Source organism: Dermacentor andersoni, chromosome 4 (genome assembly GCF_023375885.2).
Source record: "Dermacentor andersoni chromosome 4, qqDerAnde1_hic_scaffold, whole genome shotgun sequence".
Lineage (NCBI taxonomy): Eukaryota > Metazoa > Arthropoda > Arachnida > Ixodida > Ixodidae > Dermacentor > Dermacentor andersoni.
Window position 1 is genome coordinate 42345201 of NC_092817.1, and position 27582 is coordinate 42372782.

The 27582-nt window shown below is 44.5% G+C and overlaps 1 protein-coding gene across 1 annotated transcript in view; it reads right to left on the reverse strand.

Moving 5' to 3' along the window:
* Positions 1-317: 317 nt before the first annotated feature.
* Positions 318-27582, reverse strand: part of LOC126537007 (fatty acid hydroxylase domain-containing protein 2) — a 34268-nt gene continuing 7003 nt past the window's right edge. Inside the window, exons 3-8 of the mRNA XM_050184103.3 lie at positions 19345-19448; positions 18200-18321; positions 15443-15648; positions 14493-14765; positions 11125-11298; positions 318-1280 (exon numbers count right to left, since the gene is read on the reverse strand). Of these exons, the coding sequence (XP_050040060.1) occupies positions 11139-11298; positions 14493-14765; positions 15443-15648; positions 18200-18321; positions 19345-19448 (865 nt within the window). The 3' untranslated portion in view covers positions 318-1280; positions 11125-11138. The remainder of the gene's footprint in view (positions 1281-11124; positions 11299-14492; positions 14766-15442; positions 15649-18199; positions 18322-19344; positions 19449-27582) is intronic.

Sequence of the window (27582 nt, forward strand, 5' to 3'; positions counted from 1 at the left end):
CTGTGCCGTTGCCAGACGGAAAGCGCTCTTCCGCTAGGAACAGACAATAGAAGAATGCGTCTTTCAAATGAGACCAAAATGGCCGCGCTACTTGGCGTGGTTCTCAGGCGCTGCGGCGTTGAATATGATCGTTTTTGAGGTGGTTTCGCGAGCGAAAATGGCCATGAAACTAACTTTGAGACCGAATAACTCGACTAATGCGCATTACATTGCTACAGTATTTTAGGAACAGTTTCTTTAGACCTTATTAATTATGAAAAAAAATACTTCCAAAAATCGATTTTTCAGAATTTTTTTGGCCTCCCAGACCCGTGTCTCCCCTTAAAATTAAATTGTGGGGTTTAATGTCCTGAAACTACACAGCAGGTTATGAGGGATGCCATAGTGGAAGGCTCCGGGTTAATTTTGACCAGCTGGGGTTCTTTAACTTGCAATTAAGTCACAGTACATAAATGTTTTTGCATTTGACCCCCATCAAAATGTCGCCGCCATAGCCAGGAACTGAGCCCGAGACCTCATGGTTGGCATCAGAATGCCATAGCCACTTAGCCTGCGTTGAAATTCTCTATACTACTGCTTAAACCTCAAGCACAACCTTTGGTGCTGTTTTGATGTTTCAGAGCGTGGCACAGCAGTGAATGAGCACCACTTTCCAAAACATAAAGCAGGAACATTGTAACCTGTGCGGGAGCTCCCATCCAGAGTGCGTCCGGGACAGATTGCATTTCTAATATTTTTCCTTTTATCTCGTCTGTTGTCCAAGTGGCATGCCACCTATGTTATCACCAGGATTTGCCAGTCATGAGCGATGGATGATGAAAAGGAAATAGAGTCGAGCAGAAAGAATCCTTAAGTTATACTGGCCTAGGACTATAAGGGGTGCCCCGATGGAAAGTTCCAGATTACTTGTAACCTAGCATTTTTTCGAAGCATGCTGAAATCTCAGCTCATGGGAATTTTCATGTTCCGTCCTGAGCAGCCAGAAATCAATCCTGCGACGTCTTGCTCAACAAAAAAACATCTTTGCTGCTGGGTCACGGTGGCGGCTACTGGATCCAATAAGCTACTGAATGTTTCCAAAGGCATAACTGGACCTGGGTGTGTAAGGTGGTGTTGCAGTCTAGATTATCACAGGTTTTGAGCCACAAAAGGGGCTCAGACGGAGCATCACGCTCATGCACAAGACTCGTCATGAAGCAACGACACAGGCCAAGCAAGACACATCAGACGAAAGGCAGCCCCAGTCACCAAGGCCATGTGGGAGGAAGCCTTGACAGGGCCTACAATAAAAGAAGTTGAAATAACCTTTACTTCCCAGAAGTTTCTGTACAAGAAATTGGTGCAAAGGGATTTGGGTCCACAGCCAAATAGGCTAGTGCTGGACCCACTATAAGTAACACTATACAATCTACAGGAAATAAAAGACACAGCTTTTCACCACAAAAACACAGCATTGCAGGGCTACAGGCATGCCCTAATAAAAAAACATTGCACTGTATTACAGTAGAGCATTACATTAGAGTAATGTTGCACTCAACATTGTTCGTGGAATGCCCAGGCTATTAAATCTAAAGTCAAGAGCACATGCGATGCAATTATAGTGTTCATTTCATTTAATAGTGAAATAACTTATGCTTCGTTACTGAAAGATTATACAGTACAACCTCATTAATTCAGATTTCATGGGACCGAAAAAGATGTCCGAATTAATCGAATGTCAAATTATCGAGGGTATCAAGAAAAACAAATGCTTACTACATCAACACGCTTTTATTTACTGAATGAATCAGCAAATCCTATCTCTATTTTGCACAAAAGCAGTGCAAAAGCTGCAATTCTCGTTATCTCGTGACTGATTAGTGCTCGCAGTGGCGAAGGACACGCGACTTCTTTGCAGTGTGGCCGCAGCGTGCATCTTCATCTGAGATACGTGTTTCACTACTGCACGCACATCCGGATTATTTTCTCACCAGTGAGCTCGTCGCCAACAGATCGTCCGTCCATTGCTATATGTAACCGGCGCTCTTCATCCTTGACAGTTTTGCACTGAATCAAAATGAAACAAGTGTTTGCCGCCACCGCTGCAGATGAAACCGCAGCCCCTATCGATGTGACCATGAATGGCGACTAAGGAGTTATAAAGGCATGCGGCTGATTCGGTCTTATACACAGTGGTAAACACAAGAAAAGGCTTTAAAGACACAAATAGGGACGAAGTGTTTCGGTATTGTTGTCATTCAAGTATGATTTTCACTGACGCCTATGATGATGCGGACTCTGCTGCTTTGTTTCGGTTGCATGCTAGCACCTTTATTGCTTTTTTGCGTCACACATTTGTGGTGATCCATGCTTGGAAAGCTCCAAGAGTTGTCCGAATTAACCGATGTGCAGCCAAATACGTCCGAATGAATGAGAGTTTGATTGCATTAAATAATGAATACACAGTCCGAATTATCCAATTTTCTGAATTAACAAGGGTCAAATTAATGAGGTTTTGCTGTACTAAGTTCACAGCTGACTCATAATAAATAAACAACAGCACAGGAATGCTGCAGAAAATAATCAGACGAGACAAGAAAGTTCCATGGTCTATTACACCACATTAAGATGAGAAAAAGGGCAGCAGTAGCTCACAGACAGCATTTGACAAAAGGACTTAACAGAACTTCAGCAGTGGGCCAAGCTTTCCACTTCAAGCCTTCACCAGCTAAGCTGTTGTTCATGCACTAAATGCTGCAATGAACTTAACACAAGTCATCAGTGTTGCAAGTGCAGTATGCACCAAGGAATTTGTATATTTCGAATTGCATGAATCAGCCTGTACATATACAGGTTGTCCCACATAACTTGAGCCAAGACTTCAAAAATGAAAGGCACTTTGGACGTGAACCGAACGTATAGTGCTGGCAATAGCCTAGAGTAACTTAGACAATTTTTTAATTTTTGCCATAACTAATTATTTAATAATGTTTAATGACGTAACTTCTTAATGAGTAACTTAAGACCGCAAGTGTGATACACAAAGTTGTAGAGCTTGTTCAGAAACCACCTAATAAATGGTTTTCTATGCAATATGTCTCACATAGTTCTTTTCCCGCGTGCCAAAGAAAAGAAAAAAGCCCCGTGATGGGGTGCTCGCACATGGCTATTCTGCTGCGCTCAAGCATGCAATGGGTGAAATAGCAAGTGGCCATAAGGAAGTGACAGGGCACTAAGCCAGTTTTAGGCATCTGGCCCTCCAGCTCTTGTCGCCTAATGACGCAAATGTATGCTACTGGCCGAGCGCTGCCGAAGCGATAAAGTGGCGATAAAGCCATGGTTGGGCTGTGGCCGTGCTTGTTCATCCATTGCACGCTTGAGAGCAGCACAATAGCAGTGTGCGAGCGCCCCATCACGTGGCTTTTTCATATTTTGCAGGCTTTCTTTGACACGCAAAAGTGTGATAGAAAAAGTTGTACAGCACGTTCATAAACCACCTAATAAATTGTTTTATATGTGACATGCCTCACATAGTTCCTTTTCTTTCTTTTTTTGCATGTCAATGAAAGCTTGAAAAATTCGAAAATATCCCTGTGATGGAATGGGGTATTTCGCGATAGGTATTATTTATGGCAAAAATAAAAATTACTCTAGGCTATTGCCAACACTATACGTTTGGTTCAATTCGTGTCTGAAGTGCCTTTCATTTTTGAAGTTTTGGCTTAATTTATGTGGGACATAGGTGCAGACCACAGGGGGGCTCCGGGGCTCGAGCCCCATCCGGAGTTTTACTGAGGGGGCAGTGCCCTTCCCAGCAGTGCCAAAGCCTACCTCCCTCCCACACACACACACACACACCTAAAATGTCATTACCAGAGCTTTGCCACCCACATCATTTGAAGTTTCTGTTGACTTGCCTCGACCTTTCCCTTAAAATTTTGTTGTGGCTAATAGCTTACTGCATCATTGTTGGCACAGACATGCACGCCTTTTAATTCATACTTTCGCTTTATTTCTGCAAATTCGAACAATAGGAGGACAAGCACATTAGAAGCACTGGAGGTGGCTGCCTCATCCATATTTTGTCATTTCAACATTGTTTTAAATTTCCACTGCAAACACCATGCACATACACAATATATCTAAATATAAACACAGGACAAAGTTCATTATATATTTGAAAGAGAAAGAGGTAGCCAAATAAAAATTATTTCTACAGGTATGGATATATGCATAGAGAATGAATATGTTGCTGTATGTTCACCTCGCTTCAAATTGCTTTGTATGCTTTTTTGACCCTGAAAAAAAAAAAAAAAAACCTACAGACTTCAGTGACCCCTTCAGCAGAGTGTTTTATCAATGCCGTGTGAAATGCAGGGACATGACATGTGTCTCAGTGTTGCTTCTCTTTCCAGTAAGCAATGCTAAGGACTCGTGAAAAAAAAAAACTCTTCTAACAATTTACAAAATTTATTAGGGATGGAAACATCGTCACTTCTATGCAAAGGTCATAAAAATATACAGGGCGTCCCAATTAACTCTCATGAACCCAGATTTAAAAAAGAGGAATTGTGTTACTCGAAAAAATTTTGTACATTTTGTCTCTGGTACAGTGGAGTAGATGCCAGTAAATTTTTACAATACTGAGATTTAATTAGGTAACTGTAATTAATTGTCTAACTCGAGACAAACTATCTTAATTATCGAAATGCCAATGAGGCATTTGTAAGCACAACCAAGGGACACCTAACTGCAATATTTTCAGCAATGTACTAACTGCGTGCAAATTTTTCTGACTGATAAATAAAACCAGAGAAATATGAAAAATACCGCGAGACTGCACTCCTACCTGCATCATAACGCAGTGCCCTTGAACAAGCTTCCTCTGAGTTAGCCAGAACGAAATAAAGGAAATAAAGAAAACCATTGTGATTGAGCTAGTGCCTTATCTGCAGCGCCCCGGCCGAAGTAACACGTCACGTTTGGTGTTAGTTGGAAACAAGCTGTGATAGCTGTTGTGTTAGCGTACATAAAGTGCACGGATGTTTTTCTTTTTTGGCACAAAATCTATTACCACGAAAGCAAATTGACAACGCAAGTGCAAAGGTTTGAAGGTGCATTTTGTTTCGTCCCTGTCGCCATGTCTTTCTCTAATAAGCAGAAGGTAAACATGATCCTTGCCTTGAGATCTGTAAATGGCAACAAGAGGATGGCTGCAAATATATATATCAGTTATAGAAGCATGGCGGCAGACCAAATGCATCAACTATCATCAGAAATTATGAAAACCTGAGACAAAACAGCACCTTCCAGAAACAGCGGCAGAGGACTCCATCTTTGAGTCCTAGCCTACACACGGATGTTTCAGCATTTATAGCCTCAAATCCTCATGCTGGTTTGCGGGACATGGCCGCCCAGGTACCAATATCCAAGTCATCAGTTTGGAGGATTTTAAATGACTCGGCCTTTCACCCGTATCACCTTAACCTGCACCAATGCTTTGAAGATAGGGACCTGCAGAATCGTCTAGATTTCTCAAATTGGGTCCTCACAAAAGCCGACGAGTCACCGGATTTTTAGAGCAACATCATGTGCACAGATGAAGCCAATTTTTGCAGAGACAGCTAGGTAAATTTGCATAGTGTGCACTATTGGAGTGACTCCGATCCATATTGGCTAAAGCACACTGGGCCCAGTGGCCAGTACCAGTGGTCGTTCAATGTGTGGTTCTGAATTTACACCATTGCTATAATCAGTCCCATCTTCTTCGATCGCACACTGACTGGGCAGCGTTACGTGGACGAAATCCTTGAAGGAGTGGTGGGTGAGTTTCTCAGCGAAGTCCCGCTGTCATGTTTGCTACTTCTGTTGCATCAGCAAGATGGGGTGCCAGCACACGGCAGTAGCCGAGCACGAAACTGGCTAGATGATACTTTTCATGCGCAATAGATTGGAAGGCACGAGTCTGTAAATTGACCAGCTAGATCACTTCAACTCTCTCCACTCGATTTGTTTCTTTGGGGTTATGTGAAAGATCGTGCTTACATGATCGAGACAGATGTCAGATGAGCTCAAGGCAAGGATAATGGATGTCTGCCGTAGAATTCCAGCATCGATCATCAAGAAAGCCACAGAAGATCCAATAAAGCGGACTGATTACTGCGTAGCTGCAGAAGGGCACTTATCTGAACATGTCCTCTAGGCAGTAGCTGGTGTTCAACAGCACTTGCAAATTCACAGATAATAAGGACACACTGACATGTGATGGTTTTAAATGTGCTAGCATTTCTATCCTTACCCAACGGAAAAACCAGCGATCAGATCCAGCGAGGAAAAGAATTCCGCTCACTGTAGACTGTCCAAGGCATCGTCAATGCGCGGCATAGGACAGACATCTTCGCGCGTTATTCAGCGGTCGACGCAGAACTGTATGAAGCCATCTTTTTTTATAGAGGACAACTGGAGATGTCCAGGGACTGTTAGAGTGCTGGATGATGCCACGCTCCAGCACGTTGTCAACCTGCTGGTCGATGATCCGGCGTTCAGTGGCCGACACACGATAAGGACGCTGGCGCAATGGTGTTTGTTGGCTGGTGTCGATATGGTGAACGACTGCGGACGCTCGGCCCAATGATGGTTGGTCAATGTCAAATGAGGCACAAAAACGCTGGAGGAGCTTGATAATTTCTGTGTGCTACGCAGGTGTGAGTTCTCCATTGACGGCACGAGCAAAGACATCTACAGGGGCATAGATCGCGATGGGAGGAGTGATGGCACAAATCGGAAGTGATGCCGTATCACCAAACATGGTAGCCGCGGAATAGGGATGATGGGCAGGCGGACGGATTGCACACGTAAAGGGCAGCAGAACCATTGCAAAAAGTGATGACAGCAAATGGAAGCAGAAAGTTCTGGCGGCATGCACAAGTTGCTGACAGCATAAACAGAACAGATGAGTTCGCAGCAGAGTTACACGACACGGGGACCAGAGCGGCGGAGAAAGGTGCAATGTCGATGTCAGAGGCGGTAACAACTTTAAAAGAATAGTGGTCGCCAGGGTCAAAGCACGGCACTGGTAACGTAAGTTCGGCATGAGCGCAGTCAACAAGAGCTTGATTGACTAATAAGAAATTCCATCCAAGGATAACATTGTGCGAGGAATGAGCTAGGACAACAGATTCGACAATATACATAACACTTTGAATTACAACCTGGGCTGTGCACAACGTTGAAGGCCGAATGCGATGCGAGGTTGCCGTACGCAGAGAAAGAGAGGTATGGGGAGTGGTCACGTTGTTCAAATTGCAGCAAAGCTTCTCACTAATAATAGAAATGGCGGCTCCAGTGTCAATAAGTGTGTGTATGGTGACACCGTCTATGGACAGTTCAATTTCGTTTGCCAGGGAATAATGAGGCCTTGAAATGTTCGACGTAAACGCAGTTCTTGCCTCTGGAACTGCGACTGTTTGTTTTCCTCTCGGGCTGCAGAGCTGCGTTGGCGAACCATTGGGGAAATGGATCGACGACGTGGGGAAGGCGAACGGCGTGAATCGAAGGGGTGGCAACTGTAAAATGAGTCCGGAGGAAGATTAGATGGGTCAGGATGGTGAAGTTGAGCAAGCCTGTGGCTTGAGGCGCCCCCACTGTCAGGTAAACGGAGGCTGCAACGGCGGCAGAATCGTGCTACGTGGCCCGGAAAATGTCAGGAACAGCATTTTGGCCAGTTATCAGGTGTTCGTTACGGGTTGACGACTGGGGCTCCAGCGGCCGAGTAAGGGACGAAAATCGGATGTGAAGGTGGCGGTGGCACATGGAAGGTGCCGATGGCCTAGTGGGGATCAGGAGCCGGATGAGCATAAGGCCAGGCAACAGCACCAGCATAAGTTAGCGGTCCAGCAGCAGGCTGCGGAGGAAGGGCAGGTGGCAGCATCGCGGCAACTTGCATCTGAATGATGCGACGAAGCGAAGGAGCCAAGGTTGTCGACGGCTCGGGTGTGCTAGTCACCACAGGGAGTTGGCGTGCGACTTCCTGGCGGATGAACTGCTTTATCTCCGGCATTAAAGCAGAGATGTCGGCAGCGTCGATGCCAAAATTCAAGGGAGATAGATCCGCAGTGTCCTGCTGAGCAGCGCATGTTGAGGCACGCTGCTTGCGCAGCTCGTTGTACTGCTGACAGAGATGTATGACCTCGGCAATCGTCCGGGGACTCTTTTGCGATGAGCAACTGAACGGCATGGTCAACGATGTCTTTCATGACGTGCTTGATCTTATCAGCTTCATCCAAAGATGAGCTGACGCGCTTGCAAAGCAAAAGCACGTCTTCAATGTAACTGGTGAAGTTCTCATCCTGGCGTTGAGCTCGACTACGCAAGCGCTGCTCAGCACGAAGCCGGCAAACAGTGGGATGGTCGAAAACCTCTGCCAAAGTTGTCATGAAAGCCGACCAGGTGGTAAGATTGGATTCGTGATTGCGGAACCATAGGTTTGCCACGTCAGTCAAGTAAAACATCACATTAGTGAGCTTGGCGCAGTCGTCCCACTTTTCATAGGCGCTTACGTGATCATATTCGGTGAGCCAGCCTTCCATGTCTTGGTCATCTGTGCTGCTAAATATAGCAGGATCATACTGCCGGATGACGCCAGAGCAGACGATGCCCTGGGGCATGGGAGCAGCAGCCTGGCACGGTCCCGGATCATCTATTTCAATAGCTGGTTGTAGCGTCCAACTGAGGAGTTCCAGGATGCCGAAGAGAAACCCTGCACCTCCACCAAATACAACAGGGGTGTTCGCCTAGCAGCACTAATTCTTGGTTTGCAGCAGTAGGCTGAAACAAGTTTGTGCTATAGCGAAACGGGCAAGCAAGCGCTTCTCGTCGTCGTCTTCTTTTCACCAGGGCCATGCCCACAGCCCAATGCCTTCAGTACAATATATATATATATATATATATATATATATATATATATATATATAGACAAGTTCGTTGATATGGACATGCCAAACTTCCAAAAAAATAACCCAAGGAAATTTTGGAAGGTGGTATCGCCTGAGCCTTCGAGGTAATTACCCCAGCTATGTTCATCAGATGGCTCTCCCTTGAGGGCAACTGATTTGTCGCATGCTTTTAATTAGTATTTTTGCAGCATTTTTGTGAAAGATAAGCCCCTTAATATTGATGGGATGAGCAATAATAGTGCACCTGACTGTGATTCCTCTCCAATGCTTTGTATAATTATAATCTCCAATGGAGTTGAAAAAGCCATAGAAAGTTTGCCATCATACTCAAGTCCTGGTCCCAATGGTATTACCATGAAATTACTGAAACTTACTAAGCATTACTCGGCACTTACATTTGCACTTATTTTCCAACAATTGTTAGATATACAACTCAAATCCCTGATGAATAAAAACTTGCTCACATGGTGCCAATATTTAAAATGGGCGATAAGAATGAAATGACAAATTATCGTCCAATATCCTTCACATCTATCACTCGCAAGCTGTTAGAACACATTTTGTCATTTCAAATTATGGAATATATGGTCGACAACAAAATTTTACTTGCAAACCAACATGGCTTTCAACGGGGACGCTCTTGTGAGACACAGCTTTTCGAGCTGACTACTGAAATTCGCACCAACCTGCATGAACTAACACAAACTGATTCAATCTTCATTGATTTTGAAAAAGCCTTCGACAGGGTGGGCCATAGACGTTTGATATATAAAATGAGCCTTCTTCAATTAGAAAACAAAGTAATTGATTGGGTTCAAGAGTATCTATATGATAAGTGCCAAGCGGTATTGGTTGGAAGTGTTGTGTCCTACTTCGAGCCTGTCACGTCTGGTGTGCCCCAGGGCTCAGTGCTGGGGCCAACATTGTTCTTAGTTTTTATTAACGATATTCACATTGGTATAAACTCAAAAATTAGTCTATTTGCTGACGATTGCCTTATTTATCATGTTGTTACTAACCATAGCAATTGCGAAGAATTAGATTAGACTTGCAGAAATTAAATGAGTGGTTCCATGGTTGGCAGATGAATATTAATATTAAGAAAACAAAATTAATGTGTTTCACTACTTCTAATAACTTTGTGTCACACACTTATACAATAAATAATGAGGTAATTGAAGTAGTTGAGTCATTTAAATATTTAGGTGTTTGTTTAACTTCTGACTTGGCACACACATATTGACTGGCTATTGGGAAAATCAAATCGGACTCTTGGCTTCCTCCGACGCACAATTCGCCAAGCTAATAAGGACACAAAGCTTCTTGCCTACAACTCAATAGTTCAATCCAAACTTGAACACTGTTTTATTATTTGGAACCCTCATCAAGCAGACATCAAGAGGCTTGAATCATTAAAAAACAAAGCTGTTAGGTTCATCGTGTTGGATTACTCTTCCTTTTCAAGTGTATCTACAATCAAAGACAGTCTTGACTTTACAACACTAGAAAGATGAAGGAAGGTGCCTCATTCAATATTTCTTTCACAAGATATATCACAACCCTACACCTTAAACTACCTCAATAATAACAATTCCAGCTGCAACGTTTCTACGCTTGGACCACTCTTTTAAAGTTCATCAACCAATTGCCTGCACCTACCTACTTCGTTTTTCATTTCTGCATTTGGCAATCCAGGAGTGGAACTAGTTGCAAAGATCAGTAGCTGAAGAAGGAAATGCTGATAAATTTTCAGAAGCACTAAACCAATTCTTATCACTTGCCAAAAGCCACTGAAATAACCACAAAGATGTTCAGTAGTTGTGACACCTGAAAATGGCATGTCTTCTAACTTTCATTACAGTATTCTTCAGTTCCTTTGTTATGATGTATCAAATAAACCATCCCACGCTTCAGTATTTACATGTCCAAATTGCTGTACTGCTTTCTGTAAATAATTTTTGTAATAATAATAGGTTGTTCCACATCATAGGCAGAAAGTTTTATTTTTTCCGGGTGGAGAGGGGGCATTGAACAGCTTTCCGAATCCCATATATATACTGTATGCGGGGTTAGGAAAGCTGGTCCCCCCCCCCCCCCCCCCCCACGGAAAATTAAAACTTTCTGCCTATGATGTGGGACAACCTATATTTCAAAGCGCGCCTACTACAAGTTATGAGCTAAGAGTACTTACACATGCAGAGGTTGCTACTGGGAGCTCTTCTTTCCTTCAGCAGGCCACAGTTCCTTCAGAGGCACCAGGCTGAGCAACATGACATGACGGCGATAGGCATCTGTCTGTCGGAATTGCTGGTCCGTGCCGTGCAGTCGGTCAAGTACACCCAGCACGCCATAGTTGTTGTTGAACCTGCAAAGTAATAACATATAAATTCCTATCCAGATGACAAATATTCACAGGACATCACAGACACAGGCAGGTATGTTATGTAAGTACGAAAACATGAATGAATATGATACAGTCCACTTGACGTACACAATAGGTGCAATTTAAACAAGCATCAATCAACAAATTAAGAAAACATATAAGCTTCTCATGTACTACCTGGCCTGCATAAGTATTCATGATGTTTTAAGACAAAGAAGCTGCAAAACTAGAGAAGCATAAGAGAATACCTGTGAAGAGAGGAAGATTAAAAAGAATCCACATCATACCATTATTAGTGGAACAGTTACTGCAGCTCATGATGCTAGTTATAATATTTTTGTATCTGGGAAACTTTTGTTGCACTTTCGGCTCTCCCTAGCCATTGTCACCAACAGCTCACTGGCCTGTACTATATAAGAATAGAAAGCTGAAGTAGTCAATAAGCATTGTGGAAGCAGAACAATGCAAAGAAAGAACACACACACATAAGGAAGAAACAGGTTGAAAACACTGACTCTCAACTAAAGCACTACACCAGCACAGGGCTTGTTCTGTGGTCGGCTTGCTCTAATCTGTGGTTGTGACAATGTGATTACATGCTTCGCGCATGTGAGACTAAAGATATTGTCACATATGAGTTTATGCTGCTGTGGACACAAGGACATTGGGAGGTGAAGAGGAGGTTGAAGTGTCTCGGAAGATTGGTAGATGGTGTTACCCTGGCCACTGAGCTACAACCTTGTAACTGTGTACTATATTGCAAACACATATATTTTCTCCCCGTAACGTTTTGGTGGAGGTGCGGGGTAATCTCGCCACAAGCCGGCCCTTGATCTTTGCAGCGGGCATCACATTGGTTTTGCCGTTATGGCTACTGACGCTGCCTCCACCGCTGATGCTGCCTCCACCACTCAGACACCAGTGGAAATAGTGCTAACCCAGCTACGTCACCCGGGAATCTTCATCGGCACTGGCAAGGTCGACGTCAGAGACTGGCTGACGTTGTAAGAGTGTGCCGGTAAGCACAACAAGTGGGATGCCACACTTTTGCTGTCCAACGTGATCTTTTACTTGGGAGAAACCGCGAAGGTATGATTCAAGACGCATGAAGCTGACATTAGAAGCTGGGACTCCTTCAAGGAAAAGCTAAGCAATCTTTTCGGAAGACCTGTGGGACGTAAAATGGAGGCCAAGCAAGAGCTAGCGTCTCGCACCCAGACATCAGCAGAATCGTATGTCGCGTATATTCAAGACGTTCTGGCTCTCTGCTGTAAAGCTAATGCAGACATGCTGAAGGCCGATAAGGTTGGACACATCTTGAAGGCCATCATGGACGATGCGTTCAACCTTCTGCTTTGCAGGAACTGCTGAATGGTTGAGTCCATCATTAAGGAATGTCGGAATTTTGAGCAAGCGAAGAGCAAACACATCATACAACGCGTTGACCGACTTCCGAATACGGCTGCCACTTCCTCCTGCAACGACCCTCCGGCGTCACATCCGCCTACAACGCCAAGCTTGACACAAGTCATCCATCGCAAACTTGAGGCTACGGCTCTAAGTTTTCACTGTCCCCATACGCATGACAACATGACCATCTCGCTCATTCAAGCTGTTGTTCACCAAGAAATTGCAAACATGGACATCCACTCTGCTGTTCACCCAAGTTCCACCCCTACCACTCCTGTCATTGCCTCTGCTGCACCCCGACAATCGTTCTTGAATCAATATCGGAACCCCTCTGAGTGGCGAACACTGGATGACAGGCCAATCTGCTTTGCTTGCTCCCGGGTCGGTCACATCTCCCGCCACTGCCATAGTAGCCGCTGGTACTCCTCGCCTCGCCCATATGCTGATCACTGCTTCGACCGAGACGCTCGGCCTCTGTTGCCCCTCTCTGAATCACACCACACCGGCCTTCCCTCTCGGGGAAACACCACCAGCCGCTCGCCCTCACCGCAACGCTGTCAGTGCACCGGCACCCTTCACCTTGAACTGCCCCATTACTCTGCCGATCCGACCGATGACCACAAGTCCCGACTTCGTTCTACTGAATTTGTTTGACTGCAACCTGACGCTGCGACTTACGTTCTCATGTCACCTTCTCCACCACTTCGCGATGGTACTTACATGGTGTCCCCACTCCTTACGTGGTGTCCCCACTCGCAAAGTACATTTATTTCCTTGCAGTATGAACCAACTCGCCCAACAGCAATCCTTATTCAACACAGGTGTTTGAAGATGCTCGTTAGCCTTATACTTTTGAACAAGTATGTGAATAAATGTTAGTTGCAATAGACATTTCTGGCTCGTTTATTCGTGCTGTTCTGCCGTGGTACAGACACTCCGATCTGGCTTGTTGTAAGACATATTGTGCACTTTGCTTGAATGTCACAATGATCTCAGCATACTGAAAATGCACAGTGAACAACCAACAATGCCTCAATACATCAAAGCCTCATAAAAAATCCAAGTTTCGGCAGCAGAACAAGCAGGTGAAAAAATATGGTACTGCAGTAACATCTCAAAGGTACAAATCTCTCGGGACCTTAATTAAAAGATATTCGTATTTGAAATTTGCATGATCCGTTACAAACCGCAATCACAGCACCAAAACGAAGGTAAGACATTCTTGTTTATTTATGGTTATTACTTCCAGGTGAGAAACTCCTTTATGCCTTTCTGGATATTTATTCCTCCAATGTTGTTGAGCAGGCACTTCCATAATAATAAAAAGAAAACCTTTGCACTCGCTCTTTCAACTATGTTACCAGTGCCCATTGCATGCCACAGCAAGTGCACAGGGACAGTATTCTCAAGCAATCGCTTTCAGGGATACTCTAACTTTTTTTTCTAACTTTGTGAAGGTGAAAGTATCCTAGAAAGTGATTGCCCTATAATGCCCTGCGTCAGATCATAGAAGGCCAAAATCTTATACACCATTTCTGCAACTGTATGTCACAGCCCACTGTGGAGGTGTTGTGGCGGCTCAGAAATTTGCGTAATTCATTTCGGCCTAGTAGAGTATTTGAGTTATCCGAAAAGAAAACACACTGCACCTAATGCATTTGGCTGCAGATTTTTAAAAAATTCATAGTACCCTCCAATTTCGATCAACCAATATTATTATCGATTTTATTCAATCGTATAATTGAGAATTGACAGTATACACTAACTTGAGGTGGTGGTAGTCGTGCGCCTCCGGCGACGGAAAGAATGGCAGGTGGAAGCCCGAGTGGGCATTGAGGGTGGAAAGCAAGGCCACACTAAACCAAAGCCAAGCTGTCGCAGGGTGAGAGCCGAGCAGCAGCACGCCTAGCAATGGTGGCAGAAGGTTTGAGCAGAGGTGCTCCAGTGGGTGGCAGTAGACAGCTGTGATGGCGATCGGAGAGGTCCACTCGTGGTGCTGCTTGTGTATGTGCCGGTACAGGCGGGGATGGTGCAGCAGCCTGCACCATACAACCAGGGCCAAGAAATAATAATAATAATAATTCTCACCATTCCTGCAGTACATTCACAGTCATAGCTGCAGCCTTAATGACTTCAGTGCCTTACAGCCTTAATGGTATGTAGCCTTGATGGCTTGCAGCCTTGATGGCACAATGGCCTGTAACCTTAATGGCTCTTGCTTTTACTTAAAAGGAGTAATGACATGACATTTTAGACGTTTAGTTTTTTGCCTTAAATGAAGTAGGTCCTCAATCTTCAAACAAAGAAATACTGGTGGGCCTCGGAGCACCCTAAATGATTAACAACTTTTCTAGGAACCAATTTCAGTCTCGTTTCACAGGAGGTGTATCAGCCATGATGCAGAAGGTGGTCACATGGGAACAGAACATTGTGACATTGTGGCACTACTCACACTGGCTCACTCAGTCGTCTGCTATATGCTGCTAGAGTAGCAGCATAGCAGATGACCAAGTGAGTGAGCTAGAACAAGTGCCAGAATGCCAGAAATATGGTAAATGAGATGCGCAATTGAAGGGACCAGCTCCTGCCATTCTGGCATGTACATAAGACAAACACAAAATGCAATGAGCAGTAGCCATGGTAAATAATGGCACAGCTTGCCTTTGCCAAACAACTACATGGCAAAAGCGAGCATGCCACCAACACGTGAACAAACCTGTGTGAGTAGTAGAAGCCTGCCTCTTCCACCAGGACGCAGACTGCCAGTTCAAAGAGGACCCAGTGGAATGTGGGCAGCTGGGGGCTGCGATCGTAGCCACGCCAAACCAGCAGCTGGTGGGCCACAAGACCAAAAGGCAGTCCCACCACCAGCTGGTTGAACAGCACCTGACGCACCACTCGCCACACCTGGCCAAAAGTGACCTGTGGGAGGAGTTCAACACCAGGCTTAGGTACTGGCCACAGCATTGCCAAGTTGTGCCATCCGAGATTGTGTAAACTTAGGCAGAGAGGCAGCCATTGGCTGGGTAACCAGCATCTTCACTGGCAGAGCAAGAAAAAACAGTATGGGATTACTGAGCAATCAAATACTGAAAATACCAGCAAGCAATTCTCAAAGGGACATTGAAGATAAGTGTCAAGCTAGTCTGGTAAGTCACATTCACAGAACACTACCTCGTTTAATCTTATTGTGATTGGAAGCTCGGTAAGCTAGAAAAGATGCAAAACCGAAAGGCAAGTGCCGTCTTGAAACTCTGTGTCATAAGGGAAGGTTACATGGCCATTCGGAGGTGAGTGCAGACTCAAATTAGCAACTTTCAAAAGATCCCTCCTACAAAAAAAGTATGCCTGAATCACAAAAAAATGCGATGAAAGTTGCAGCATCATGCTTTTCATCAGGCATCACCAAAACTGGTTTGTTGAAACAAATATTATAGTAATTTAGTGTGTATTCTTCTGCAGCCGATATTCTTCTAGCACTTAGAGAATTTGACTTTCACATAATTAAAAGATAACAACAAGTTGAAAATATCAATGTCAGTGCTCCTTCAAGCTTCTTAGTCATGCAAGCATGATGCCTGTTAAATAAGTGAAACTAGAAGCTTTTATTTAGGGCGAGATTCCTGAATCATTGGTAGCTTTACTTTATCCTCATTGTCTATTGTGGGTCAAAGATCCAGCTTTTTGTCCAGCCTGTGCTATCACTTTAAACATAGAGCACGTTAATATAATATCCTCTCCTCTCTTTGGTGGCTCTTAACCCTTCTAATTTCATGTAGAAATTAAAGAAACTTCAAAATGAACAATGTGGGAAGTCGTGGTTTGGAGGCACAAAAGATGGCTCAGTGCACTTAAACTCTGTAAATTTGGAGGCTTAGACACTCTTAGCTTTCACTGAAAAAGACATAACACTGTGTTGCATAGCAAATCCAATACATGTCAGTGGTGTGCAAAATTGTGTAATCACCAAAGGTGCTTACCAGAAAGTCTGCACCACCACGGCACTTCTGGATGCTCTTTGCAATGTAAATCTTGACTAACAGCAATAAAATAGTATGTAATTAATTGTTAATCATGCACTGGAGAAAGTGAAGCTCCATGCTATGATTAATAAGCTCCTACCTAAAGATCTCAGCCAAAAAGCTGTGCTTTAAGCTTGTGTGTCATCCCTTCTTTAAGGATTGTCTCTGTAATTCTGAAACAATATGGCCAGCTCTTTTGGACACTACAGTGAGCAGCAAGGAGACAAAACTAGGGTCATGCAAATATGAAATAGTAGATTTTGAATCCAATATTGAATCAAATCAAGAAAAAGAAAGCCGAATATAAAATCTAATATCGAATTTAATTGGGAATCTTGTGAAAGAAAATAGAAAATAGAAGAAAGAAATCTTGGGAAAGAAAATATTGTGCTGTACATGATTGGTAGTCTCCTATCCTTGTATAACAAGAATGTAGCAAGTTATCAGTAGCTTAAGTACATAGAAATCAAGATATACGGTACAGTCTGCTATCATGAAAGGGAACACAAAATTAGTATGCCAGCACTGATTACAGCTCAGTTCTAGTGTATGAAGGTCTGTAAAATATTTTTTTTAATAAATATATGTTGAATAGAATCAAGTGCTCTTTTTCCTCTGAAACTAATAAATTAATAATGTTCTGTTGTACTGAATATCAATGAGGTTCTCAGTTTAATAGTGGACCTGTGTTTTGTCGCAATCTTTTATTTATTGCCTATAAAGTTTTGCTTTTCAGTCTTTCTCCAAAATACACAAGAGGTATTCCAACTTCACGGCAAGTGGGTTATCGTAAGGCCAATTTGCACGACAGACAAAAAGAGTGCACACCACATGACTCAATCACCGCTTTGCATGTCCCAACAGTAAATCACCAACAGTAAAGAGCAGGTGCCGTTTGTGCCATTTCCGTGTCAAGTTTGGCATGATTTTCCACATGTCAAAGATTCAAATCTGGAGGGTCATGACAAGTTTGCAGGGCACTACCCCCCCCCCTTGCCCCCATCGCAGCTGCTGCGAACAGAGCTGCACTGATTTGGCAACAAACCACAACTTTAGTCACAGATGCCCGATGAAGCAGCGCTGATTAAGGCTAATTCACACCATCTGCGTATCAGGGAACGTTCGCAGTGACGAAGTCCACTACCGTGTCAGCTGAGACGGCCTATCTGCAGTGCATTTGGCATTTTTCTTGCACCAAATACAAAGTGAAACACTTACTTGGTATTGAGCACAAGGCCCCCCACAACACAGGCAACATGTGGCACTGTGTAGGTCTAGATATATCAATATAACTATATCAATATATTGACTATTCGAAAATCGAATCGTAGATATCTGATTTGCAAAATCGAATAATTCAAATGTTCACTATTTTATTCGATTCGAGTCGGTGATATTCAAGCAATCTCACACCCTTAGTCAAAATCGGAAGGAAGGGGTCAGAGACTCACTGGGTATGGAGCTGTGTCCTGGATTTTGTACCGCAGCAGAAATGCGGGACGCCCAGTGAGGTCCATCATTGTGTAAAGACCACCAACCAGCCAGTAGACCGCAAAAGTCACAGCAAATGTACCTGCAAGGTCACTCGCATTGCCTCTTCCACTACACGAAGCATACCCTAATGCAGCATGCTACAGTGACTGCTCATTTGCTCGGCAAGAAGAGCAGCAGGCGAAGTCCCAGAGTGGGAAAACATTAATAATTCAAACAGGAAACTGGGTGTTAATGACTGATGTGCTTTAACAGCCAAAAGCAACATGGGGGTTATAGGAGATGCCATATAGAAGGCTCCCGACTAATTTTAGCCACCTGGGGCTTTTTAACGTGGACCGAATACACGGTACACAAGTACAGGTTGCTTCTGTAAATGCAGTGTGGTCCATTGTTACAGGGAACACTCAAATATGTGGCTTGCACTTTGCTGGTGTCCTAGCTGCAAGTGCACACGGAAACAATGTCAGTGCACCGCGTGTAGAAAGGGGCGAGGGTTACCAACCACAAGTTATCTGCTGCAGATCTAGGCAATTGTACACATGCCAGAGGGAAAAATCTGAATGTGATCTCTACTCATGTCTTCCCTATAACATAGTGCAACCAAGTAAACAAAGCAGATGTTCACTATCTGAAAATCAATAGAGTAACATAAATCAGCATCACTCAAAAGGTATTTGAAAACAACTGCTACTAAATGTCTTGTAAAGTCATTATGGGAATGACGGCAGGACCAAAATCACGTGCATGAGCAGTCATGCCTTTGCCAACAGTCAGCTGTAGCCATCGCTGCTGTGTGCTGCACCACTTTACATCTGTAGTGCGTGGGGAAGCCTGCTTCCAAGCCATAATGTGTGGCATAGGTCTCGACAGAGATGACTTAGATGGTAGCACCACCAAATTAAATTGAGCACCTTAAAAAGAAAAAGAACGAAAGAAAACCACAGCAGAAAGAAATACCAAATATGACAACAGACCATTGTTAAAGAGATGGTGATGCAAGACATTACAGAGTAAAATCCAAGATGTACAAAGAAAGTTTAGAACAGTGGTGCTTATTAGTGCATGCAAGTTGCATAGTAACATGAAGACAAGAGCGACTGACCCCAAACACTCTTGGAGAACTCGTCTCCATCAAAGAAAGCCTCGACAGCATCCCACTGGCCTTGCCAGAAGTTGCCTGATGCCCCCCAGAAGCGCTGCAAGTGCCTAGAGAAGGAAATTAAGGGTAAAATTTAGAGTTGATGAACAAGGGAAAGAAAACACAGAAAAGTGATACTTTCAGATTAGAAAATGCAATGAATATTGCACCAGTAAAATTAATAACCAACCAGACATTCTATTAGTGAGTTAGTCACACGTTTCCTGAATTTGCACACAAGCTACATTAAAAAGAAACACTAAAGAGGAAAGTAAGCTGAGCCAATTAATAAGTTACATATAATTACAGTAATAAGAACTACACAATAAGCTACACTAATAACCAACACGCTAACTGAGGAATGTTCTAGTCAATGTACAAGATAAGTTGCCATGTGAAAATTTCCCCGGTGTAGTATACATCATATCCTGTGGTGCCTGTGAATACAAGTACTGGTGAGACAGGTGATTTCAAGAAACAAGAGGAGCAGCACGAGTACGACGTCCGAAAACGGCATGTGGCCTCAAGTGCCCTAGCTGGACATGCCGAGTCTACAGGCCACAACACTGACTAGGTAAGTGCATGATTTAAGCAAGGAAAAGAAACTCGCATCATGACTGCATCTGGAATCCCTGCACCTCCAGACCATGGTGAACATGCTGAACAGAAATAAAATAGCCACTCATACTGAGATGCCTCCTATCTAACTATAAGCGGCTATTTTTTTAGAGGCATGGTAAGCCACAAAACATAAAAAGAATGAAAGACGGATGGTGAAGCCAATTTCAAGTTCCCTCACCAGCTTGCCATGATACCATGGATTTTGATGGCGTCTAATCGGACCTAGTTAATCTGTCGTCAGTAAAAGTGGACTAGTCATATTCTATAAGAGCTGCAAACTGAAAATAGTAAGTTCTGAAAAGTTACTACGTTTGAAAACTGATACTTTTGTTATGCCACAACAGCCAAAACACAAGAAAATACTTTACAATGAGTGGGGTCACCCTGGCACTGGGGTTACGGCATGAAATTAAAAAATTGAAAGTTTGTTTTTCATCTTCCGGTCAAGCATCTAACCTCCTGCGACAACATTAACAAGAATAGAGTTTTGAAAGAATAGCTTACGAGTTTAAAGTGATTTTGTGTTTCTATTTAGTGACTCTTTCATCAGTTGCAGAACTTTGGCTGGTTTTTTCACAGCATCCAATGGGTTCAGAAAAACAGAATGTGCGAAACTGCGAATGGCTCACATAACAAAAGGCAGACAAGAAGCAAGGGTTCTTAGTCAAATCACCACAGATGCTATTGTACTATGCTGTGCTGCACATTCTCACATTCATAGGAACCAAGGTAATGGCAGTTTGTTTTCATCTTGTCAATTGACCATACGCTGTTTCTTTTTTCGAGAGCTTCACAACACACTTGATCTACAATTGTTCATGTGCTATTCAATTATTAACTGCAACAAAGGCCACTGTAGCTAGTGTAGCTTTGCTAAAACACCATCAGAAGTGTGGTGCAACTGAAGAAATAGCATACCTCATGTTGAATGAATGAAAGTCCTTTATTAATAAATGGGGAAGCACAAGTCCTCCTCCGAGGAGAGAGGGACATTTTAACACTGCACATCGTTCACGGAATCCCATTATGTCGTCTTGGTCAGGGCTTCAAGTCAATTGACAAGTGGTCACCTGGGCTGAGGCTGTACTCGGGTCATAAAAGCAGTTTATCAGTCCCTCTAAACCACCATGAGCAGGCTGCTCTGGCGTTTGTATTAGGCAAATAAAAGCTGCATGTTAGAATCTATAAGCAATGCTTCAAAGTAGTTCATGCATTATAATGCCTATATGGCCATTTTTTCGGTTTCAAAAGCAGAACATTGCCATATTAAATGATTAAGGTCTCCACAGCAGTGCAGCCAGCAGCGTGTGCATGTCTGTTGTAACGTCAGGCTGTTGCCATTTTGCTATAGAGTATGGTGTATAAGGTGAATTTGCATAGACCTCATTGATGAAGACCTCTTGATGGCACGAAAGTGGGGACTCGCTCTAAAAAGGAAGAGGCAGGGTAAGTTGTTTGAGATGTAACTGTTTGAAGTACGGAGGGATGTACACACATAGTGCATGATGGCTATCGAGTGTGACTTGTCATTTAGGAGTTCGTATAAGTATTCCCTGAGGTGTAAAGGCAGAGAAGGATTGGTCACCCCACCTGCAGAAGCAGCAGTGGCGAGTGCCGCCATATTGCCATGGAACAAACCAGTATACCCCAGTGTTCAGATGCATTTCTATTGGACTGTCTGCTTGTTCATGCCTACAAAAGATGTATTGAATGGCTGCTGAAGTGGTAGCATTCTCCGAGGCTGGGTGAAAGATTTCAAAGTAGGCTGTATGTGAATCAGTAAAGATGTGGACTGGCTTCTGGATGGTGCATGGGAGGCTTGAAGCCGCACCCCAGATGGCAGGGAGTTTTTCATGGATTGGGGTACTGAAATACTATAGGTACTATAGGTGGCGGTCTGCGTGCAAGCCCATGCTTTGCAAACCTGGCCATCAGAGAAATCAGCATTAATACACCATGTGTCCTCGCTAAAGTTAACCAAATGGTTCAACAAAAAAGATTTAAAGAACACTGTGCATGACATAATTATAAGCCCTATGGTGTTCGGTCATCAGCGTTCTGACAACCAAACACCGTAGGTTGTAAAATCATGTCTTGCACCATATCTTTATGTTTTCGTTGAACATTAGCTGGGACACCCTACAGATTTCAAGGTATCTGACCGTGCCTCCATAAGCTGTCACGTAATACGAAGTGTGCAGGCAGGAACATTGTTACGACATAGGGGACGGTGAAAACGTCGAAAAGCAATCGGAGTTTTCCATGGAGGTACGGACTGAGTGAAAGGGGGGCTGATAATCCTAGGCCAGAAGGCAACGGGTTTGCAGTCACAACCCTTGCAAGAGCACAACAGGCATGATGTCGTGCTCACTCATATCTTCTAGAAAGTTGACGTATGTGGCACAGCCGACAATTCCTGCCACAGCCTGCGTACCCCCTTTTGGGGGCTGTTGCAGATGGTGATAGGTAGACCTAGGACCTTGATCTGTCCATTTCTAGACTATGGCATGACCTCATATTGGATAGAATTTAAGCAAAGGAGAATATGTGACAAAGGGAGCACTTCTCACAATGTTCACAGCAATTGACCTAGACAGAAACCAATGCCCACTATTTCGTGCTCCATATGACCCAACATACTGTGACCAAGACCCTTCTGCGTCCACCAGGCGCTCAAGCAGTTCATCGTCGCCGCACGACGTTCGGTCCTACTCGCCTTTGCCTCATCGTTTTTCATCACCGCACCCTTCTGTACGCTCATCTTCAGAAAACTGATGAATGCAGTGGCCAGAGGTGACATTGCATTGGACCCCCGACCTGCAAATCCTCTCCTTACCTTGCCTACAGATCAGAACTCAATCGCTGTAGAAGTTGATGCTCTAACTGTAACCGCCTTGACCGACACCGGTGCACATATCTCAGTTATGAGCGCTGATCTCCGGAAGTGGCTCAAGAAAGTGCTCCCACCTGCCATGTCCCACTTAGTATAAGTTGCTGATTGGGAAACTCCCACTGTACTGGGAATGTGTGCCGCTCGTGTCAGCGCCGGCAGTCACCACACATCTGTTTTGTTCCATGTACTTGACCATTGCCCTCATAATGTTATCCTTGGCTTTGATTTCTTATCTGCTCACCCAGCTATAATTGACTGCTCGGCGGGTGTAGTCCAGCTTGATTTGCCCGATGTTACCGACCCTCCCGACACAGTGCAGATCCAGCTCTGTTGAGCCAAGTTTGTTCGTCTATTACTGCAGGCACCGACCAGTACAGTGATACCTCGTTAAACCGTACTTGGCCGGAGCTCGGAAAAAGTATGTGCTAAACAGTAGTGCTGCTTAACCTAAATACCACGAGATCCCCCACTTACCTGTCAAAAACGGAACTCAGAGAGAGTGCGATGAAAGGGGAAAAAACATGCAGTGTTTATTCACTTTGCGCGACAAAAGTTTTATTTTCAATTGATGCCGCGGCGGCCTAGTAGTGACGACAGCAGCCTCAAACTTACTGAAGCTGCGAGCCAGCTTTTCAGCCAGCCCCCTCTTCTCGGCAAACACTCGTATGGCAGATTCCTCATTGGCGTTCTCCGTGCACGCGCGCAGTAGTACTGCAGAAGTCGCAGGGCGCCTTTTTCATTGAGGGGTGCTGTTCTCGTCCCGATGATTGCACTCAGGATTGCATTCACGTCACGTGTAGCTTCTACCCTTGTCGGGCCTGAATCGCCCGTGCTGTTGATTGTCCTCATCAGTGTCACTAGTCGACACTTTGGCAACAACAGAGGCAACGATGGCAAAAAGTCGAACCTCGTAGCCGACATCTTTTCGCGGTCACAGCAGTGCTGCCGAGCAACTTCTTCGATTCCAAATGCCACACACCGTAGTCAACAACAGATCCCTATCGCATGCCAGCACTGACTTCATGTCATGTTCAATAGCACGAACGATGTCTAATTTTCCTTCTATGCTGAGCACCCGGCATCTTTTTTATTCGAGCTTCGGCATGATGCAAGTCCTTGGTTGCACGATGCCACAACGCTCTCTGGCACAGCGCCGAAATGATGTTGATGTGGCTTCACAAGCAGACGCGCAGGGCACTTGGAGGCCGTTGTTCCAATTTCTGAGGCTTGTCGTTCTGCCGGGCCGCCCGATGGAGACGACGCACCGCCATGTTTGCGCAACAAAAAGCGGAAACACTACGTTTTAACCGATTTGTACCAATAAGCTGGTACGGTTTATGCGGATACAAAACACATTATGTTAAATGGCCACTGAGTCGGGGATTTGACTTTACTACTTTTTAGACAAAACTACTGTTTAAGTGGGCACGGTTTGGCGAGGTTTTACTTTATCACTGCTATGCCCAACCTCTATGTACCGGATAGTGACTATGTCATCACACCCCGACTTAGTGCCTTACTTTCATGCAACATGTTGTTTTCTCACACCATTGCGACCATAATGGCTAACAAAGCTTATCTTCCACTCCTGAATTTTGGATTCTGCCCTCAGATACAACCCAAAGACATCTCTCTCGCCACACTGTCATCGCACGAGTATCAACTTTCTTCCCTTTCGCCTCATCCGTCTTCCACCAACTCTTCCGCCGCCTGCAATGCTCATTCCGCAATGTCGCCTCCAGCGTATGATGAGATTACCAAGATGATAGTTCTGGACCTTTCACCCACACAAACCGACAGTCTTTGTCATCTGCTCGCATCTCATTCCGACATTTTTGGCCTTTGGGACAAACCTCCCCTGTGTAGCATCGCACACGTACCGGCGATGCACCACCTAGTCACAGACGGCCCTATTACGTGTCACATGTTGAGAGACACAACAGGAGATTGATAAGATGCTTACCAAGGGCATTACTGAACCATCGTCGAGCACGTGGGCTTCTCCTGTTGTCTTGGTAAAAAAGCAACACCAGGAGATTCTGTACAGATTACCGACATCTAAACAAGATAAAAAAGAAAGACGTCTATCCATTCTATCCACTGCCACTCATAGATGACACGTTGGATTGCCTACACGGTGCGACATATTTTTCATCAATAGACCTGCGCTCCGGTTACTGGCAGATTGTCGTCGACGAGATGGAGTGTGAAAAGACCGCATTTGTTATGCCAGATGGCCTTTATCAATTTTGTGTCATGCCGTTCGGCATGTGCAATGCTCCAGCCACCTTCAAGTGCATGATGGACACATTCTTGCACAGCTTTAAGTGGTTGTGTTCTCGCCATCCTTCACAACACACCTTGACTGCCTTTCGTCCATTTTTTGTTTTCCATGCCACTGGGTTACAACTGAATTCTTTGAAGTGCCACTTTGGTCGCCATTAAATCCTTGCTCATCTCGTCGACTCCTCTGGCGTCTGCCCCAATCCTGCAAAACTTCGTGCTGTTCTCGATTTTCCTGTAGTGAACTGTGCCTAAGACACCCACAGCTTTGTAGGCTTGTGCTCTTATTTCCGTCAATTTGTCAGAAATTTTGCATGCATTACTCGGCCTCTGAGTGACCTTCTCAAGAAAGGCGCCCTTTTTTCATGGGGCCCTGACCAAGCTGCTGCCTTCAAATGCCTTATCACTCTACTCCCTACTCCGCCAATTCTCGCTAACTTGAACCCATCTGCCACAACAGAGGTCCATACAGATGCTAGTGCCTATGGAATTGGTGCTAATTTAACTCGGTGTCAACGTGGCCATGAATGACTTATTGCGTTTGCAAGTCACTTGCGTTCACAAGCTAAACACAATTACTCCATTACAGAGCGCAAGTGCCTCACATTCGAATGGAGAGCGAGTAAATTCCAGCCGTACTTATACAGCCGACCTTTCACTGTCACCACGGACTATTGCACTCTCTGTTGGCTCTTGACACTTAAAGATCCCATGGGTCATCTAGGTCGTTGAGCACTTTGTCTTCAAGAATTCACATACACAGTGGTGTACAAGTCCTGCAGGCTCCACCAGGATGTGGATTGCTTGTCTCGGCACCCCGTTGACGCCCCTGACACCCATGATGCACCTTCTAGAATATTCATGCTCTCCACCTTTCACAACACCAGCAAGAAGCAAGAATGTGATACACCCTTGTGCGACCTCATCAGCTGCCTCAGTTATGACCCGTCAGACACTTCACTTCGCATGTTCCTCATTCTGGATGGCATCTTATACCGCCGAAATATGAGACCAGAAGGACACAAACTGCAGATAGTCGTTCCCTCTCACGTCAGGGCAACTGTACTCGTGCAACTCCATGATGTCCTCACAGTGGGCCACCTGGATGTTTCCAGGATGTATGACCGTGTGCAGCGTTAATTTTTCTGGCCTGGACTCTACCGTACTATGCAACGTTATGCCGCCACCTGCGAACTGTGCCAACATTGTAAGAAGCCTGCTTTGCTTCCGGCTGGAACCCTCCAGCCAATTGATATACCCACCAAACTGTTTTATTGTGTTGGCCTCTTCCTCTTGGGCCCTTTCCCTACCTTAATATCTGGAAATAAGTGGATTGATATTGCAACAAATTATTCAACCCATTATGCCATCACACAAGCTATCCAGACCAGTTGAGATACTGACGCCACAGACTTCGTGCTGCAAGACGTCATCTTACATCACAGGGCTCTTTACAGACAGGGTACGCTACTTTTTATCTAGGGTTATCGACGATCCACTTTGCTCTTGCAAGACAAAACACAAAGTTAACGACAGCATACCACCCTTAAACGAACAGCCTTACTGAATGCCTGAACCGGACGCTTACAAATATGCTCTCTATGTATGTCTTCTCAGATTATCATGACTGGGATGCTGCCCTCCCATTTGACATTGATGTACAACTCGTAATGTCACGACACCGCTCTCTACTTCCCCTTCCATCTCCTTTTTGGACATCATCCGACATTGCCATTCGACACGCTCCTGCCAACTTCTCTCGAGTCCCCGTCCGACTATGCTTGTGCACCACAGCGACAGCCACCAAGGAATGCCCGATTGCCCACCGTCGCCTTTCTGATTCGCAGCTAACACAAAAGTCTCTTTATGAAAACAGTCATCATGATTACCAGTTTACTGCCAGTGACCTTGTCCTCCTTTGGACTCAGCTGGAAAAATTGCTCTCCTGGTACTCTGGCGCTTACTGTGTTACCCGACAACTCAGTGATGTCACTTATGAAATAACTTCAGCCGATGCTTCCCCGTTGTCCATGTGGGTAACCCATACTATGTAGCCACCATCTAGCAGACACTGGGTCAGTGCTTTCAGTGCCGAGGGTTATATCACAGTACCAGGAGAGCAACAAAGATGACTGTCACCAACAAGGCAAAAGAGCCGACCTAGTGGGGTGAGCCTAACGTTCCTCCATACTGGGTATAACGGTGATATCTTCTTAACAATAAACATGGTCCCATTTAACCTTATATCTCTGCCCGTTTCATCATTTTTTAAAAGTTTACATTGCATAGTTATGTGCTTAGATCATGTCAGTAGTTAAAGTGAAACAAATTAATTGGCAAGACAGGCTTGTTCAAAATTTTGTTTTTCTACAAACGAAGAGAGAATAAAATAGGCTACCTCATGT